This window comes from Schistocerca serialis, chromosome 9, assembly GCF_023864345.2.
Source record: "Schistocerca serialis cubense isolate TAMUIC-IGC-003099 chromosome 9, iqSchSeri2.2, whole genome shotgun sequence".
Classification (NCBI taxonomy): Eukaryota; Metazoa; Arthropoda; class Insecta; order Orthoptera; family Acrididae; genus Schistocerca; species Schistocerca serialis.
In genome coordinates, this window is record NC_064646.1 from 280,395,584 (window position 1) to 280,411,919 (window position 16,336).

The following is a 16,336-nucleotide window of genomic DNA, read 5'->3' on the forward strand; positions in this document are numbered from 1 at the left end:
TGTACAACAGAAACTCAATTCTATGGGAGAGTCTGCACAAACAACAACGTATATCGAACACATACCACTGTCTGTATATAGAATTGTGGCCAAGACCTACAAACAACTGTGGCTGACTCAGAGGAGAATTCCTCCCGTCAGTGCAGGAGAATGTGCCCGCCAAATTAGTCAACTTAATAACACTTAAAAGACGTCGACATCGAAACAACACAGAAGCCAAGCCATGAAAGTATGGAGACCGGTTACTGCCTTCTGACTTACTGTTCGAGACAGCGCAGAACGCGACTGTGCATAATGATAAAGTCAGAAAATATTACAGTGAATATTTAGAACGAATGGTGTAAACGCCTTATGAACTGCGTTACAAAAGCAATCGAGAATACTAACAAAAGTCCTGTTTAGCCAAAGGCCAGTAATTACTGATGCACAGAGCGAATAGCGACAGAGCGTACAGAGCATATCAGGAAGGAATACGCCTTGAAAATAGTCATCAGCGTAGGTCTTGCAGCTTTGACAGCAATAAAGATGAACTCTTCTTATGTATATGATCAATAACGATACTGCAGAAGAGATCTAAATACTGCTTATTGCTAATTGTCACCACTACCGGTATATATTATTCTTATTCAACATTGTTATTGTGAATCTCCGTTTGGTAGTTAAGTGGGTACATGATGTAATGCTGATGGATGTATTGATATGGGCAGCACTGCTGTTACGCCCGGGTTCCCGGGTTCGATTCCCGGCGGGGTCAGGGATTTTCTCTGCCTCGTGATGGCTGGGTGTTGTGTGATGTCCTTAGGTTAGTTAGGTTTAAGTAGTTCTAAGTTCTAGGGGACTGATGACCATAGAAGTTAAGTCCCATAGTGCTCAGAGCCATTTGAACCATTTATTTGAGCACTGCTGTTGCTTTTCGACAACAGGAGCCTATGTGTCGTCACGGGGTTTCCTCTTCTCCCTTTCTCTCATTCCTCCTTCATTCACGGAAACACACACAGCACTGCACTGTCCAAGCACTCATTATACCCACCCACGCAAGTTCACTTGAATCTCATCAAGAGTCAGTTACGTTTTTGTGATTTACAACAGCTGAGTGCTCCATATTGGTCGCAAGTTTTCACGATAGCATCTTTCTTAAGAGACGTCGAAGCAGGTACATTTTAAACCCCGTAATATCTTCTAGGTGATTTGGCAGCGCAGTAGTTATTATAGTTTCTTTTTCTATTTTAATCTCTCTACTTTTTTTAAAAAAAAAATAATAAGTATTAGAAACAAGTAATTACACGTAACTTATAACTATCCAAGGGAATGTGATTTGTATGGCCTATTTTAGCTTTTTAGATAATACGCTGTAATTATGAAGAATAAATAAATAAAATCACAATACATCTAGTCGTGAAAATATTTCTGTCCATCAGTATTCTCAGTTTTTCTCTTCACTGCTCATGATAACAAGTTATTTCGTTGTCTCTATCCCAGCACCAACATGTTACTGATGTTTCCTTTTGGCCCCCAATAAAACACGCGTACTACCCCGGTATTTTATCATTATCTAAGAAATGGTTTATTTGTTTCACGTCATTCACGACTTAATAAAGTAAAAAGGAGCAAATTTGATTTTGTCTTGATTTCAGACATTGTAGTAACTTCTACACATAACTTAGTATGGCTGTCGAACTTCTGGTACAGTCTCTCAATTTATTTATCATATTGTTTCGATGACATAACACAACAATGAGAAATTAATGATTTTACTGAACAATGTACTGCTAAGCACAAATAAATGCAGAGCCGAATATTCCAGAAAATTAAACAAGGGAGTCTATTAAATGGCGGATTAACTAATTCGTTCAGTGTAGTCACTGAGAATTTTGCTTGCTCCAGATACAGTAACCAACATTTATAACCAGTTGAAAAAGGCAAAGAAAAGGAAGAATGGGGTTAAAGACAACTGTAACAGTGACAAATAAGGAAGTTTCACTGTAAAACAAGGAAGTCTGGTTTATGTTGTTTCATATGGCTAACTGTTCGATGAAGGTTAGAGTTTGCGACGCCATCGAGTCATAGGTGGAGCGATCATCGTTGAACAACGAAAGGGAAGGAAATAGGCTGTCGTACTGGTATAGAAATTATCATGTGATTTTCAACGGTCGTTGTAGCCTACACCCATTTACATCTCAACACTCGCAGGAAGCGTTCTTCGGAACCAAAATCGGGATAAGACCTGTAGGGTTTGAACAAAGATTCACATGAATGTAGTGGCCGTAACTAGTGCGTTGGATCACTCAATGAGAGTTGGTGACGTGGAGTTCATCTTCACTGCCGTTAAACAGAATACAAAACTGATCACACAGAAAAAAGAATGGGGAGAAAAGATGAGGCAAAGGGGAGTGAGAATATTTACGACGGACTGTTAGTGATGTCTGTTCTTCTCATAGTGAGTCACTCTATTGATGGTAATTTTGGCACGTATGAGACTGTTGGTTGTCGTCTTGTTAGTAGTTTATGCGTTAATCATATTTTTGCTGGTTTTCAGTTCGAATCTTGTACTGATGAAAAATCGATCTAATATCTCTGCAGCAACAGAACAAAACTTCACGTGTTGGTTGAATTAATTCCCGTCCATAATTTAAGGAATCGTCGCATTCAACGACACACACTTTGTTAATGTCTACAATAAAAGGTGCCTTAGCCGCATTAAGGTACATGACGCAAATGTAGTGGCGCAAAATAAACCAGAAAGCCGGTCACGGGCAGTGCGTGATTTTACTGTATGTGATGTTTCTCCGTTGCCCGAATACAGAACGTCACTGTGCTGAGTGACGCCCTCCCATGGAATTACAGAGTACACAACGACTCCAGCGTGGATTGAGGTAGCGCCTCCTACTACCAGAGAGGTATCCTCTCTAGGTCGGCAGTGGTCCGCATCGTAATCTTAGGTCTGGAACCTTCCAGAATATAGAGCTTCCAGCATATAGAGCTTTCAATTTGCTTACTAAGTCCGGGTAGGTGGTTACAGTAGGCGAGTGTCACAAGCTGCGACACAGTCCTGAAAAAAAAACAGTGATCCAAGAAATGTGCTATTTGTCTCTTTTGTCTCAGTCTGCAACAGCAAAACCTTCAGATTATGTTGTCCAGTCTGTGCTGGAAATATTCATATCTGTTTAAAACATATCCGACACAATTACAATATATATATATATATATATATATATATATATATATATATATATATGCCAGTTAAATCATATTCTATGTAATTTTCTATGTAATTATACTAGGATACGTAATATATAATCATAATAGTGATCTATATTAAATATCCTGATATATTATATAGTAATATCCTGATATAATTATATAGGATAGATTTAAACAGATCTGAAGACGGTCACCTGAGACAACAGGTAGTCTAACAACGATTTCCGTAATTACTGACTGTATGAAAGAAACAAATTACAGACACCATACCGGTGTGATTCAGGAATGTCTTCTGTCAGATGTAACCTAGACCTGTAAGTACCACGAAAGAGGTGCACACGGCACAGAAGTACATAATTCTCTGCAGCGCACAGATCTCATATTACGTGAGAAAAAATGACGCTTGTGCACTCAATGAGACGTCGCTGTTACCGTATCGATCTCTTTCCGCAATACTAGCAGGACCGCAACATGTACTAGGGGCTTTGTAGACACACGGTGAGAGACTGTCCAGGCTAAACTGATTCTCAGCCATAAAGAAGATCTTATCTGACTGTCCCTCAGTTCGCTCATTGGGGTCGGGACCCTACATTCGGTGAGCCACACAATGCCGCCGTGTGAGGTTCTTTAAGTAGACATAGCCAACTCTGGAAGAAGTTAGCGATGCACGGTCTTGAGATGTGTGACCGACTGCTGCAACGTCTTTGGCTAGGATAGGTGAGGTGCGGGTTGGACATATTTGCGAATTTAAAGTCATTGCACCTTGGTTGACTTTACCTACACATTGAGTGAATTCTTCCTTCACCTTGAAATATTCTCCATAGACATGAAATTACACAAAGTGAACGTCCAACTTCCAGAATGCTTCATGTTGACTGTGGAGGCTTCTTGTCTGCCAAAAGTCCAACAGCACGTAATGTCATTCACGTGTGTCTACTACTCCTCCCTACAACTAATATACTGTGTGCCATATACTCGCAACATGCGGTCCCATCTACTATATAAAAATCTGTTTTTATTACTTACAGTTTAAGTCAGACGAAGCAGTTGCGTAATGACATAAAAGATGTAGCGGGCGATCAAAAAGTCAGTATAATTTTGAAAACTGAATAAATCACGGAATAATGTAGATAGAGAGGTACAAATTGATACACATGCTTGGAATGACATGGGGTTTTATTAGAACCAAAAAAATACAAGGGTTCAAAAAAAGTCCAACAGATGGCGCTTCATCTGATCAGAATAGCAATAATTAGCATAACAAAGTAAGACAGAGCAAAGATGATATTCTTTACAGGAAATGCTCAATATGTCCACGATCATTCCTCAACAGTAGCTGTGGTCGAAGAATAATGTTGTGAACAGTACTGTAAAGCATGTCCGGAGTTGTGGTGAGGCATTGGCGTCTGATGTTGTCTTTCAGCATCCCTAGTGATGTCGGTCGATCACGATACACTTGCGACTTCAGGTAACCCCAAAGCCAATAATCGCACGGACTGAGGTCTGGGGACCTAGGAGGCCAAGCTTGACGAAAGTGGCGGCTGAGCACACGATCATCACCAAACGACGCGCGCAAGAAATCTTTCATGCATATAGCAATATGGAGTGGAGCGCCATCCTGCATAAACCTCGTGCGTTCCAGCAGGTGTTTACCAGCCAGGCTGGGGATGATGCGATTCTGTAACATATCGGCGTACCTCTCACCGGTCACGGTAGCAGTTTTGCTGTCCAGCGCCATCCGTCGGACATTTTGTGAACTTCGTTTTTTTTTTTTTTTTTGGTTCTAATAAAACCCCATGTCATTCCAAGCCTGTGTGTCAATTTTTACCTCTCTATCTACATTATTCCGTGGTTTATTAAGTTTTCAAATTTATACTGACTTTTTGATTACCCTGTATGTTACATGTTTCCATGTACGCAGCAGCAGTATAACTGTACAATCCATGAACCAATTATTTTTTTGTGAATCTCGGAGCTTGCTTAAAACGTTGTGCTGAGTGATCTGGACAAATCTTAAGGTATGATGTTTCGCTGCAGTACCTGGTATATGAAGGCGAGCATGTATCCCATACCAGAAGAGGCGTCGAACGGGTACCAGGTGCTGATCATGAGCCTGGGGACCTCCTCGGTGATGGTCTCGTTGGCGTTGTCGGGGTCGGGCACCTCCCGCGTCGAGTCGCCCATGAAGGTGATGGAGGTCCAGGACACGACGCTGAGCGCCGTCACGGACACCACGTACATCACGAGCCGGCGCATGCGCACCACCGACAGCTGGTGGAAGCGCGCCTGCGAGCAAGTGGGCAATCCTTACAACTGCTGCTCACACTCACTCAAGATGCGGCCACTCCGCGGCGTTTCTCTATACAGGCTCCAGGCACCACCAACAGCTCCCTGAAAAATAGGAAAATTCATAGCTCAACGGTTAGTGTTGAATAACAAACATGTTCAAATGTTAGGTACAGTCTGAAACTCATCCGTTGTAGCAGCAAAAGCCCGTATTCCATCACTGTGCCACTAAGGAGAAAATTCGTTGATCTAGCACTGAAAAACTATGTGATATAGATAAAAACCCCTTACTCTTCGACAACGTCTGTTTTTAAGTCAGTGTATCTAGTTTTTGCATTGTGTGCATTCAGTCGCTGCATTTACTTTCTGTCAGGTCTTCAAAATAATCATCTACAGCTGCTGTACGTCTCTTTATTAGACTTTCTTCTGTCATAGGCTTTTTTAGCTGTGGGACTATGTGTAAGACAGTATCTGGTGAATGGGGGGTATATTCCATCAATTCATACGTTAATTCTTTTAGGATTTTTCTTTATCGAAGAACATAATTAGACAGGCACAAGTATCAGTTCGGGAGAGAGGAGGATACTTCGAATTACCGACACCTGAATCATGCTGCACCGACCAGCGTCATCTGGAAGAAAGAAATCTGTTCATATGAGGCATCCTTTCAATTTTTCGAAGAAGAAAAAAGTTTTTAAAATGGTTTCGCCTAAGAACTCTTGTGTTCACGATTCTCTCCTTCCCATCTTTAAATGTGAATTACCATGTTATTGTTCCCACTGCTACTTTCCAAGGATGGATTACGGGCAAGGTCGGGCTATATCTTCTTTTAGGCAAGTTGTACGCTAAACTTCTTTCCTTTACAATTCTATTCTGTACCTCCTCATTAGTTATACGTTCCATCCAGCATTTTCTGTAGCACTACACTTTAAAACCTTTCATCGTCTTCTTATCTATATTGTTTATCGTCGACGTTTCACTTGTGTACTAGACTACGCCCCAGAAATATATACTCAGAAATGACTTCCCAGGACGTAAATATATATTTGATATTAACAAATCTCAGGTTTTCCGAAACGCTCTTCTTGCTTTTACCGCAATCAACTTCAGCCATGGTCAGCTGTTTTGCTGCTCAAATAACGAAACTTAGCAACTACCTTTAGAGTCTCATTTCGTAATTTAATTCCCTCAGAGATGCATGCCATTACACTTGCTTTACTATTGTTAGTGTTCATCTTATAATCTCTTTTTGTGTCATTGGCAAATGTCAAAGTTTTTATTTCTTATCTTTAATCTTTAAGTCCGTTTCCAATTTTTTGCTTAGTTTTAATCAAAGCTTTGTCAATGTTTTGACTATCGGTGCGGATCGACTGGAACGCCTCAACTATTGTTCCCTTTCATGTCCTTCGAAAATTATGACTATACTCTGGTGTTTTGTACAAGCTGTCATTAACCTATTGCTCCATGTGTTTTATCGCTGCTACCTTCAGAATTTCAAAGATACCATTTAGTTAATATTGTCAAAAGCTTCCTCTAAATCTATAAATTCTAAAAGTATAGGTTTCCATTTCTTCAGTGGTTTTTTAAGTAAAGTCAGACTGACTTGAATGTTCCTAAGTTTCTTCGGAACCGAGACGAATCTTCCCTGACGCAGGTCTCGGCCAGTTTTTCCATTCTTGTGTAAATAGTTTGTGTCAGAAGTTTTCAACCGTGATTTATCAAACTAACGTTTCTATATTATTCACATCTGCCAGTGCCTGGCTTCTCTGGAACTGGAACTGTTACATTCGTCTTGATGCCTGAAAATATTTTACTTGTCTCATATATTTTTCAATAACAAACCCCTGACTTTTTTAAAGAATGGTACTCACATGTATAAAACAATTTCAAACTTCAGATTACTTTACAAATGAGTTACTGTACTAAACAGACTGGTGTCAAAAATTGAAGCAAAAACCCAATATTTTGCAAGACAGCGTTTATTTTGCCACAAAACGGTGTAATGAGATGATAGCAAAGTAGAAATCATATAAAGAATACAGAACGTAAACAACTGCAACATGCGTAACGGTAGACAAAAATCTTCTTCGTTTTTTCCAACTTTACGGATTTACACACACACATTCCGACAACTGGCTTGTGCGCTCAGTATGTGGTATGAACACCTCTGGCAGCAATACAGGTCTGCCAAACGACAGGGCATGCTGTGAATTATGTCATCAGTCTCATGTTGAGGTAACACCGCCCATTCTTCCTGTAGTCTTTGGTTCAAGTGGCTCTGAGCACTATGGGACTCAACTTCTGAGGTCATCAGCCCCCTAGAACTTAGAACTCCTTAAACCTAACTAACCTAAGGACATCACACAAATCCATGGCCGAGGCAGGATTCGTACCTGCGACCGTAGCGGTCGCGCGGTTCCAGACTGTAGCGCCTAGAACCGCTCGGCCACCCGGGCCGGCCCCTGTAGCCTTTCTCGCAAGTCTTGGAGAATGATTGTTGGATGCTGACTTGATGCAATCCCTGTCTCTAATGGATCCCAGACGTGTTCTTTGGGATTCAAATCGGGAGAGCCAGCAGGCCCTGCCATGCATACATTATCTTCCGTTTCCAAGAAGACGTCAACAACGTGTGCTCTATGAGTTCGAACATTACAGTCCAGCAATACGAAGTCTGGGCCCACAGCACCTCGCAACAACTGCACATGAAGTCCCAAAATCTCGTAACGATACCTGACAGGACTTAAATCTTGCCGATTAAACCGTGAAATTTCATGTTCGAGTGGTGAACATAACCTCTGCCCACACCATTAGGGATTATCCTCGATATCTGTCCCTTTCCACAATGACTGGGTCCCGAAATCGTGTTCCACGTTCCCTGCAGATGCGAATCCGCCGAGAATCACTGCTCAGACCGAATCGGGACTCATCTGTGAAAAGAACATTGGACCACTGTTCGACGTCCAGGTGGCATGTTGACTACCCCACTCTAGACGTTCCCTCCTGTGAAGACACATCAGAGGTACACATACAGAAGGTCTCCGACAATTAAGGCTACCCTGTCGAAGCCTTCTGTACACCGTTTGTCTCGATACATCACGCCCAGTGGATGCTGCGAGGTCAGATGTCAGTTGCCGTGAGGTACTAAGGCGGCACTGTCGTGCCCTTACACCCACATAATGGTTGTCTCTTTCTGATGTTACACGTGATCGGTCCTGCCCTCATTTTCGGGATACAGTTTCGATCTCTATAAACTGTCACCACATCCGAAAAACAAGAGAACGACTAACGTAAAGCAATCGAGCCACATCAGTTTGCGACTGTCCTGCTTCCATTCTTCCCATGGCCTTCCACCCCAGAGAGCCTAGTACGCGTCTTCTCTGTGCCATAGTGCATCGTCTGTGATTGTGCACACAGCGACTGTGAATATAAAACTACGGGCAAACACTTTTCCGTTTTATAGGTGCCCTACGTCATCAAAAATGGTTCAAATGGCTATAAGTACTGTGGGAGTTAATATTTGAGGTCATCAGACCCCTAGACTTAGAACTACTTAAACCTACATCACACACATCCATGCCCGAGGCAGGATTCGAACCTGTGACCGCAGCAGCCGCGTGGTTCCGGACTGAAGCGCCTAGAACCGCTCGGCTACAGCAGCCAGCCCCTACGTCATCGTTGGCGTGGTTGTTCGTTGACCAGAATGTTATCTTCAGTGCAGGACACGACCGTTCGGACATCTGTTAACAGTTTATATGATTATATCGTGAATTAGATACAGGTCATGGAAATAGTGGTTAGTTGATTTAATTTTAGACACCAATGTGTTTGACGTTAAGTATGTAAACGAGAAAAAGTTAAGAAATGGTATTAAGTTTTGTTTAATGTTTTCTAGAAGTCGCTAAATGCTCTCCTTATCAGACACTGGATGAGACTAGAAGGCTAATTGCCCTCCTTTCGAACCAAAATCTAGTTTCTTACTCATCTCAGTGTTCGTGACTTCATCCTAAACTACGTGTTGCACAACAACACAGCTTTGCTGTTCGTTTTGTAAAAGTGCATACTGTGTGCAAAATATGTTGCGAATAGAGTTAGTAAATAAGTAACAAATTAAAAGCTGATGTCTGATGTTGAAGTTGTATTGGACGAAAATCTGAAATGTAGAACGCGATGAACTGGTCCATTCTCATCATTTTGGGGGAGGTATCAAAGAGAAAACGTTTGGTTAAAGGTTTGAATTTATGTACAAACTTTGTTGGAAGTCGCTGATTGGTCTCATTCAACAAGTACCCAATGAATATAATCTGAATAATCTGCGGCCTTGAGTTATGTTGCTTCGAGAGATGTAGACAGTTATAATTGTAACGCTTAAGCTGTGTTAAACATTTAATAGAAGATTATAGCCCTTAATGAACATATTATGGCAGTATTTCAAATTTTTAAATTCGGTCGTTAGTTACGCGAAATATTGAAAAGCTGCTATGGTAGCAGTTAAATAGGCGACCAGCAACTGGAATTGTGCACCACGAACCAGGTTAGCCGTTTAGTGATAGAGATGTCGGATGGAATAGTGTTTAGAGTGCTGGCTCTCCCGAGAATCTCAACACATCTCAAGATTTATTGTGTAGTACAAGCGACTTTCAGTGCTCTGCCAAATTCTTCTAGCAGTATTGCATCGCTCCTCCTCTTCATTTTCTTCCTTTTACACTTCTACAAGATTGTCTTAAAGTAGTTTGCCTTGTACAGTTTTTTTTAAATACACTGCCGGAAAACAAATTAGCACCCCCTTCTAGAGGTATCCAATTCACTCAAGATTTATTATCGCAAGGGTGCATACGCAGTACATGAAACGATAACATTTACAGATCAATAGCACAAGTGGGTGTTTGTTGTTGTTGTGGTCTTTAGTCCTGAGACTGGTTTGATGCAGCTCTCCATACTACTTTATCCTGTGCAAGGTTCTTCATCTCCCAGTACCTACTGCAATCTACATCCTTCTGAATCTGTTTAGTGTATTCATCTCTTGATCTCCTTCTACGATTTTTACCCTCCACGCTGACCTCCGTTACCAAATTGGTGATCCCCTGATGCCTCAGAATATGCCCTGCCAACGGATCCCTTCTTCTAGACTAGTTGTGCCACAAACTCCTCTTCTCTGCAATTCTATTCAATACCTCCTTATTAGTTATGTGATCTACCCATCTAATCTTCAGCATTCTTCTGTAGCACCACATTTCGAAAGCTTCTATTCTCTTCTTGTCCAAACTATTTATCGTCCATGTTTCACTCCCATACATGGCTACACTCCATACGAATACTTTCAGAAACGACTTCCTGACACTTAAATCTATACTCGATGTCAACAAATTTCCCTTCTTCAGAAACGCTTTCCTTACCATTGCCAGTCCACATTTTATATCCTCTCTACTTCGACCATCATCAGTTATTTTGCTCCCCAAATAGCAATACTCATTTACTACTTGAAGCGTCTCATTACCTAATCTAATTCCCGCAGCATCACCCGGTTTAATTAGACTACATCCCATTATTTTGCTTTTGTTGTTGTTCATCTTATATCCTCCTTTCAAGACACTGTCCATTCCGTTCAGCTGCTCTTCCAGGTCCTTTGCCGGCCTGCGTGGCCGAGACGTTCTAGGCGCTACAGTCTGGAACCCCGCGTCCGCTATGGTCGCATGTTCGAATCCTGCCTCGTGCATGGATGTGTGTGATGTCCTTAGGTTGGTTAGGTTTAAGTAGTTCTACGTTCTAGGGGACTGATGAACTCAGAAGTTAAGTCCCATAGTGCTCAGAGCCATTTGAACCAGGTCCTTTGCTGTCTCCGACAGAATTACAATGTCATCGGCGAATCTCCAAGTTTTTATTTCTTCTCCATGGATTTTAATTCCTACTCCAAATTTTGTTTTGTTTCCTTTACTGCTTGCTCAATATACAGATTGAATAACATCGGGGAGGGGCTACAACCCTGCCTCACTCCCTTCCCAACCACTGCTTCCATTTAATGTCCCTCGACTCTCATAACTGTCATCTGGTTTCTGTAAAAATTATAAATAGCTTTTCCCTCCCTGTATTTGACCCCTGCCACCTTCAGAATTTAAAAAAAGAGAGCATTCCAGTCAGCATTGTCAAAAGCTTTCTCTAAGTCTACAAATGCTAGAAACGTAAGTTTGCCTTTTCTTAATCTATTTCCTAAGATAAGTCGTAGGGTCAGTATGAGAGTGTGAGCTTGCTAAAATACCCATATTAGTATATTAGTACGTGGTGTAATCCCCACGGGCGGGAATACAGGTGCTGACTCGAGTATCCAGTCCATCGTACATATGGCGAATATTATCCTGGGATACGCTGTGGCGCACCTGCTCGACCTGTTCACGTAGTTCTGTGAAAGCTGGTTGACTGGTCGTGCGAGTCACTTCTCGTTCCATCACATCCCACACGTGCTCAATTGGGGCAAGTCCGAACACCATACTGACCAGGGAAGTTTCTGCACGTCTCACAGAACAGGATGAGTTTCACGATCAATGTGTGCGTGAGCATTATCGTGAGGGAATAATAGGTCACGTTTCTGACGCAAGAACAGGAAAAGAACGGGTGTAACAACAATCTGCACGTACCGAGCGTTGGCTAGCCTCCCTGTAGAAACACCAACGGTGAACGAGAGTTGTAGCTTATCACACCCAGACAATAAGGCTTTGCGTGGGGCAATGTGCCTTGGAATTATCTGCTCTACAAGACAAAGCTTAACGCGTCTCTATGGTAAGAGCAAATGACCATCACTTGCCTACAGGCAGAATGTGCTTTCGTCGCTGAAGACCACGATGCGCCATTTCATCTTCCAAGTGATCCTCTCATGGCACCAGTTTAGCCATGCACATCGATGCTCTGGCGTGAGTGGAAGACGGCCTATGAGTGTGCGTGCCCAGATTCCCACTGCTAGTACACGATTCATAACAGTTCGTGTTGACACGTCTGGGCTCACAGTCCCTTTTATCTATGCTGTCGTATCTGTACGGTCTGCCACTGCTGCCCTTACAATACGACGATCCTGGCGAGCATCTGTGCTGCATGGACGTCCAGAACCACGACTGTTGGCGTAAAAGAATGTTCGCGTGACCACTGATACCAGCATCGTCGCACAGCTGACGCAGCGCGTCCAACTTGTTTGGCTGTTCTCCGAAAGGACCGTCACACCACTCGCAAGGCCACAATTTGACTGCTTTCAAACTCGGTCGGTTGACTGCAGGAAGTAAGATTGAGTCTCCGTAGCACGGTTGTCTGCATGCTTCACACGTTTACCCACACTGAGCGTTCTGGATATGAACAATCCCTATTGAAAGGAAAACATAGATGGCGCTCAGGTAGCTATGCCATTACGCAGAGACAATTATGAAAACATCTACTATCCACTATGTGGCATAAGCTGTCATCGAAGCGAAACCGACACCGTCTTTCCAGGTGCACAATTGTTTTTCCAGCTGTGTATTTATTCCATTTAATCCTTCTGTCGTTCATTAACACTAGCTTGTCACCACAGTTCTCATTGCTTAATACAGCTGTTTCTCTTTTCTTCTAAGGTCCTTCCAATTTTCCTGTTGATGCTACCCATCTTTTCCGCAGACATACCACTTTTACAGTATTGTATCCTCTAGCCACTTCTGCTTTATCATTTCGCTCATTGTTTAGATGACTGTATTCCCTTTTGTTTTCACATGCTGTACTTGCATATTTTCTCCATTCATCTATTAAATTCAATATCTCGTGTATTATCCAAGTATTTCTCTTGTGACTAACCTTTTTATCTATTTGATACTTTGTTATTTCGTCTGTCAAAGCTATTCATCCGTCTTCTGTTGGGTCCCTGCTCCTATTTCAGGTAACAGTTGCCTGATACTCCCGTTGAAACTTCTGACAATCTCTAGTTCTTTCAATCTTTCAATTTTTCAATGTCCGCCTCTGATAACTGAGTGGTCAGCACGCCGGAATACCATACCTAACGGCCCGGGTTCGATCCCCGGCTGGGTCGGAGATTTTCTCCGCTCAGCGACCGGGTGTTGTGTTGTCCTTATCATCATCCTTTCATCCCCATCGACACGCAAGTCGCCGAAGCTCCGTCAACTCGAAAGACTTGCCCCAGGAGAACGGTCTACCCGACGGGAGGCCGTAGCCACTCGGCATTTCCATTTCAATTTTTCAATTCTCGTCCTTTAAATTTCCTAACTTCCTGCAATTCAGTTTTAATCGGCAGTTCATAACAAATAATTTATGGTCAGAGTACGTCTACACGCCTGAAAATATTTTGAAATTTAAAATCTGTTTTCAGTCTTTTTTCCCGGTGTGTGTCCTGGTGTCTTTCGCGTATGCAACCTTCTTTCATAATTATTATAGTAAGTGTTAGCAATTATTAACTGTTGCTCTGTGTAAAATGCTGCCAGGCTTCTCCTTATTTATTCCTTTTTTCCATTTCGTGTTCTATTTTTCATTATTCCTCTTTTCTTACTATCGAATTCTGTGCACCTATTTTTTTACCATTTTTCGCCACTTAAATATATGAATAATTTGTTTTATTTTGTCATAAATTTTTATGTATATATGCAGACTGAAGCGACGCAGGAAAACTTCTAACAAGGCTGGGATTCGTAATCGGGTCATCATAAATTCTTAGTGTTTTCTTCATCTAGCAACTGGTGGACACAGAAAATTGTGCTAGTGTAGTGGATGTTGGATTTGTATCTATCTAGGCTAGTATTGTGTGTTCACTACGTTGTTCATAGTAAATTGCTTGCAGTCCTATGTCATTACTCATTTTAGACCTACTCCAGTTTCATTTTGTGTTGCTCACCCTCTACTGACCTGACCAGAAGTCCTGTTCTTCTTGTCACTGCGTCACCAAATCGCACTGTATTTACCCGTAAATTCAATCTAGCCACTTCTTTGTTGAAATTCTCTAACCCATCTACCGAGTTGCACTATTTAACATATCTCGTTCCAACACGTAGAATGCCAATTTCCCCTTCCCGGTTGACAACATACTTCTAAGTATTTCCCTCCCGGAACGCAATGTTCTGAAATTATCAACGACTGGGGGTTGATTCTAGAGGAGAGAATTCGGTGTCATGATATCGTATGAATAATTTATGAATTGGACGAATCTATTCAGCAGGAATATAGTTTGGGATAGTACAAATTTTTTATCTGTGTTAATAATTTTTAGTGAAAGCAGGTGGATTATACTGTTTAAAACCGCATAGCTTTGCGGTGATACATAATTCAGTTGTTTATGGGGCAAGCCTAAGGAGGGGAAAATATTATTTATTTCAAAAAATATCAGTAAAAGTAAATATCCACACCATCATAGAACTGGAAAACAGATACTGTCCACAGATAGTACGAACTGACATCTCTACAAGCAATTCTGCAGGTGAACGTGTATTTACGGTAACGTAAAGATTTGCGTATAAACTCTCATTACCAGTTGGATTATTAAGAGGAGAGAGTATACTAAAAGCGACAGCTTCTTTTAGGAATGTTGCACTTTACTTCTACAAAACTGCTTTTCGTGCTTAGAGACGCCTTATTACAACAATGATCATCATTTGACGTCGAAAGATATTGGTTATGTCAAAGATTATGAGGCTTATCAAATAATGAGCCTTCAGATAACACAGAGAAATTCAGTAACTCCACAGTAGAAAATAAAAAGGAAACTACACAAATTATTCGGAAGTGTTGCCCTGAGCATCAGTTAGGGACTCAACTATATAAATAAAAATCGTCTTCTGTCCCCATTATACTTCATGGACTACAACGGTGTGAAAATCCTAGTTTCTTCCATATATTTCGGGACGTCTATAACAAACGAAGCGTTGAAATACGAGTGGCACAAGAATTAATTTTATCTGATGATAGTTTTCAATTGATAAAATCTGCAATCCAATTTCTCTTGTAGCAAAGCCAAGGAACCACGAAACGCCTAATATCACGCCAAGCGGCAACCCGATATGCCTCCGAGTATTCGTGTGTCACAGCCTCCTAAACAATAACGGCGCACTCTGCTATATACCTGACGCAGAACGTTAATACCTGTATGAATACGTAAAATTTTCGTCTTCTGCAAAGTTCAAAGATGATGCAAAACAAGTGTTCCTTAGCACCCTCTTGAGCTTATTGACACAAGGAAAGCAGACCTGATGGGGAACAACTCACTTACTAACCACACAACGTAAGGTCTGCTACTACCACTACTACTACTACTACTACTACTAGTACTCCTACCAGCTTGTTAAATTTGGCAATGAAATCGTTCAAATACTTTTGGGAAATCAGTTCCTACAGAACTTCAAACCTCTTGAGCACTTAATCTTCTGTTTCTGATTAATCTCATGCACGAATCCTATGCCAACTGATCAAGTTTTTTTTTTTTTTGCTCGAATAGTCCACGGGTGTACTGTCAGTCCATAGTGTCGAACGGGCACAATATTTCGGCGATCAGACATATCGCCATCGTCAGGTGCGCTGACGAACTGAGCTCCTGAGGGCGGGTGGTCGTCTTTAATCCCCTCATCCTGTTAGGCGTTCTCCCCGTGATCCGCGCCCCCGGGCGCGCATCGGCGGTCGGTGAGACGCTGGTGTCGGCGTCTGTGGTGGCGTCGGTGTAATTGCCTCATCCGCCCTGGTCGCCCGTTCGTTTTCTTTGCTGAGTGTCTTTTTAATTCGACTCAGTGCTGGTTCCCATGCCTTGCTGTGGTTATAACCGCAATCTCAGTTGATGAGTCCGTCTCTGGTACGAATTTCGATAGCCTCTCTAAAGACACTGTCCCAGTATTTAGATGTCTGT

The 16,336-nt window shown here is 41.9% G+C and overlaps 1 protein-coding gene across 1 annotated transcript in view; it reads right to left on the bottom strand.

Moving 5' to 3' along the window:
• The window catches only part of LOC126419542 (odorant receptor coreceptor), a 340,278-nt gene that overhangs the window by 212,465 nt on the left and 111,477 nt on the right, over positions 1 to 16,336 (bottom strand). The window contains exon 3 of the mRNA XM_050086732.1: positions 5,242 to 5,487. Coding sequence (XP_049942689.1) covers positions 5,242 to 5,487 — 246 coding nt within the window. The remainder of the gene's footprint in view (positions 1 to 5,241; positions 5,488 to 16,336) is intronic.